General features: G+C 26.4%; 1 protein-coding gene across 1 annotated transcript; it reads left to right on the top strand.

Moving 5' to 3' along the window:
• The first annotated feature begins 3,490 nt into the window (after window positions 1–3,490).
• Window positions 3,491–4,284, top strand: LOC107844905. The gene has a single exon (XM_016689229.2). It carries the CDS (start codon window positions 3,619–3,621, stop codon window positions 4,042–4,044), a length of 426 nt encoding a protein of 141 aa, XP_016544715.1. The 5' UTR covers window positions 3,491–3,618; the 3' UTR covers window positions 4,045–4,284.
• Window positions 4,285–4,764: the final 480 nt, after the last annotated feature.

The raw sequence follows: 4,764 nt of genomic DNA, 5'->3' as shown, positions 1-4,764 counted from the left end.
TGTCCAGTGCCACAAACTGAAGTTTTGATAAATTTGACATAGTGAAACTATCATAGAAAGATTAATAAGTTAGATATAATGATATTTTCAAAATAAGATAACCATCTCAAATAAATTTAAATAGAATCGTATATTGTTAATAGATTATTATCAAAAGGTTATTTCCTTTAGCAATTATATTTGTGTATGTTTGTGTAGAGTCTGAAAATAAATAGTTACATAATAAATACGTACCTTATAAGGGATCTCGTGCTGATAACGTGTTGTAAATAAATATTCTGAAATATGCTAAAAATAAAAGAGAAGAGGAGAGAGATCTATATAAAACTTTGTTTCTTTTTCTTCTTCTTGGTGTGTGTAACAATGTAACATACCATGCCTTTTATAGGCAAGAGTAGATGTAAAAAGTGTAGTATGTGAAAATACATTTACAAAAGATATGTCTTCTCTACATGCTACAATACTATGTGTAATAGGTGTAGTATGTGAAGTATAAATATTATGTAAACATCCACAAATAACTTATTTACAATATTATTATATATTTAAAATTAGTAGTTCATACCCATTATTTATCATAGTTCTCTTGAATTCTTTTATATTATAAACTAGGAAAACTCTACATCGAAAGTATTTGAATTTTATGAATTTAATACTAGTACTCCTCACACGGCACTTATCATAATCCTATCTAATCAAAGAGAAATGAAGATTAAAATATAAAATTACGGAAGATCATGGGAAGTTGCTAACGTGTTAATTGGATGCCGTATTTGAGATTTGAGATTCATTAGGATATGATTTGAATGATTAATCCAAGTCTACTTTGAACTATTAAAGAACAGCTATAAAAGAACAATGAGTAAAGCTTCTTTTTTGGGCTTAAAAGTGGATAAGACTCTCGATTAGGTAATGGGTATAATCATATTAAGTTATTTTCTTTTATTAATTGTGGGGACATTTGTCATACTCTATCAAAAGTGTATATGGAAATTATGATATGTCTTTTTATAACATGCAAGCAAGAAAAGAGCGTTTTCTAAAATGAAACAAAGCAATAGTACTATACTATACTATTTTGCAAAATTTTCATTATAAGGCAAATAAAAAATAGATTAATAAAGATCACGAAAGGGCATGGTGGAGTTGTAATCAATATTTTTATGGGAAAATTATTCGGATTAGCTATTATTGGACTTTTATTATTGCTTAAAGCCTAATTTTTAATTAATTATAATTCATAACCCCCTCTTGCCTATTAATTATCCTTAATTACAATTTATAATTTTTCTCATGTATTTTCTCTCTTTTTCTATTTTCTATTATTCTCTTCTTCTTTTTTCTTTTTCAATTTTTTTTCTTCCGTTTTTTTTTTGTTGCTTTCTGTTTTTTTTTTCTATTTTTTTTTATTCATTTATTTTTGTAGTGTTACAGTTACTCGCTAATACAATCATAATTATAGCTTAAATCATATTTTCTTTCTATTTTTTCATCTTTTTCTATATATATTTTTTCTTTTTGTAGTCTTTTTTTTTTTTTTTTGCAAGGTTTAATCAAAGAACCATGGACTTATTATTGATATTTTGAGACGAAATGAATTTAACAGAAAGAGAACTTGAGAAGTGTGCTTGTGTGACCTGTTTTTTTTTTTTTGCATTTTCTTTGATTTTTTTTTCGTTCTTTTTTATTTTTTTGGTCATTTTTTCTCCTTTTTTATTTTTTTTTATTTTTTTCGTTTGCTGTTGAATTTTATATTTTATATTTTTTGTATCATACTATGTATTTTAAATAAATTTATTATTTGTATTTGAATAGTTTAGTTGTGAATATGTATAATTTATCATTCGTATTTTTGTATATAAATAAGTATATTGATTAATTGTATTTTCTTGAGACTAAAATACATAAATATGCAATTTGTCTTTCAATGCAAATATATTATTGTGTTTCGTATTTCAAATTTATCATTTATATTTGTATATAAACAAGTATTATTTTGTATGCATATGGTTCAAGTTGTATAAGCACGTGCCATTGATACAGATGTAACATTTGTATTTATATAATTTTTTATTTTTATTTTTATTATGATACAAATTGTATCAATAAATGTAAATACGAGTTTTCATAGAAAGAAAAATTACAATTTTTTTTAATGTTTAAAGATACAAATGATGTTGTCAACTACAAATTCAAATACAAACAAATGAAATTATAAATACAAATACAATATACGATCAACTTATAAATACAAATATAAAATAATTTTTTAAAAATATAAATACATCGACGAAAATAGAATACAAATTGTGCATAATCACGGCTAAATACAATATGCAATAAACTTACAAATACAAATACAAAATAATTCTTTAGAAATAAAAAGACACCGACAAAAATAGAATATAAATACAAATATAATCTAAATATGCAAATACAATAAAACCACAATACAAATATAATCCAATATAATATACAGTCAATTGTAAAATACAAAGACAAAATAATTTTAAAATATAAGTGTGAATTATATAAAATATAAATGATGGTGCGAACTAACAAATATAAATATAAGTGCGAACTATAAAATACAAATATAATGCAAACTACAACATACAAATACAAACGTGAACTTTAAAATACAAATGCAGTTGTATCAACGAATACAAAAATATAAATGACGGTGTGACTACAAATATATTAAATAATTATGATATTTACGTTATCATCCATGACTTGTGCTGGAGTAGTCATGTTTTTCAAAAATACAGAAAATATAAAATAGAACAAAAAATGATAAAGAAAATAGTACAAAAAAAAATTAAAGAAGAAAAAAACAGAAGAAAGAGAAATGGAAGTTAGAGAAAGAAGAGATGAAAAAATAAAAAGAAAAAAATGAAAAAATAAAAATTGGAAAAAAATAGAAAAAGAAGAAGAAAAAACGAGGAAAACACGATAAAAGAAAAAACATAAGAAAATGAAAAAGAAAAAAAAAATAATGGTTTTGGCGAGACTAAATATCTAGTGTATTTATATTTTTATGAATACAGACCACTAAGTAAAAGTGAATACAACAACTGTGAATCAAATACAACGGCTAAATAGGGATTGTATTCATATTTTATATGAATACATACTATCTGTAAAACTGAATACAACGGGCGTAAATCGAATACAACGGTTATAAATGGTAATTATGTAAAATGTAACTATAAAAGATGAGTTTTATAACAAAATGTTGTTATTTTTGAAAGATTTCCTATTTTTATTCCTAATTAAAGGGTCTTGAGTTCGAATCTAATAGTTTATAAATGACTTTCACTTGTAAATTCGAATTCGTCAAATTCAAACAAATATCAAATTTTGATCTTGAATTCGAATTAGTCAAAACCCAATCAGATACCAAAAATCCAATGGGAGATAAGACAGAAAGGTCAAAAAAAAAAATAAAAAAAAATGCAAACCACCACTATATAAAGAAGTTAAAAGTCTTACACAAGTCCCTCTCTTTTCATCAAACAGAAACAGATAAACTAAAAAGGATAGATAGCAATATCATATCTTCTTATCTTTATCAACATCTCAATCATCCTTTTTCACTAATCATTTCCAAAATTAATGGCAACACGAATTAGTCCAATTAGCCCTAACGATCTGCAGTTCCAGTTTGATGAATCTGATATATGGGAAAACACTAATAATCCCGACGAAATTAGCAATTTTTCTCGTCACTCTGAGTCCAAAAGATCAAATTCTAGTTCACGTTTCTCGAAAAAACCAACAAAAAAATCTGTACCAGCACCAAGATCGCTGCCTGTGAACATACCGGATTGGTCGAAAATCCTAGGACAAGAGTACAAGAATGATGATATTCGAGACAAGGAGGACGTGGATGAGGAGAATAGAATTCCACCTCATGAATATTTAGCAAGGACAAGAGTGGCTTCATTTTCAGTGCAGGAAGGTATGGGGAGGACACTTAAAGGAAGAGATTTGAGTAGGGTGAGGAATGCTGTTTGGAAACAAACTGGTTTTGAAGATTAACAGATTCACATTTTACGGGTACTTTGTTATGTCTCGTTGATATAGATAATAGATATCCGATAACTTTATTCATAAGGTTTGAACTTACGAGAGAAAACATCTAGTATTTTTATCTCTGAGAACTCGTGATCTTAATCATTATTGATCACGAGTTCCACCTTTTAGATACTTTTTGGGTTTTTTATGGACCACTGTGTCATGTTTTGTAAGTATTTTGGGTAAATTGATTTTTTTTTTTTTTTTTTTTTGGTGGTTTTGTTTTATTTAAGACTTCATTGCTTATGATCATGACTTACATAAGATCTTGTTATATTCATATATCCCATGTTGTCGATATTATCCTATTTCCTTGATATTTTTTGTGATTGGAACTTCAATCAAGAGGATCAGTTTCTAATTTCTAAGTTTTAAGTTCAATTTTCGAAATACAGAATTGTCAATTGATTTTGTAGGCATTTAGATGATTTAATTTTTAAAAAGAACATGATACTGTAGGAGTAGGATTTAAACTCCGTACCATTAGGATTGAGGTGTGAGCAGCTCTTCAACCCAGCTATACACCCAACTTGTTCTTTTCTCTACTTTGCTTTCAGGAGGATTAATAGTATTTTTCATTTATTCTTCCGGATTAAGTCGAACCTGAACTTACCAGTGGGCAGTGATGCTGGAGGTTCTTAACTAGTTAAGCAAGCTTCACTTGTTTTTTTGTCAACATTTATT

Source organism: Capsicum annuum, unplaced genomic scaffold (genome assembly GCF_002878395.1).
Source record: "Capsicum annuum cultivar UCD-10X-F1 unplaced genomic scaffold, UCD10Xv1.1 ctg3121, whole genome shotgun sequence".
NCBI lineage: Eukaryota > Viridiplantae > Streptophyta > Magnoliopsida > Solanales > Solanaceae > Capsicum > Capsicum annuum.
Note: the sequence above shows the minus strand (reverse complement) of the source record. Positions and strands in the feature narration are given on the sequence as shown.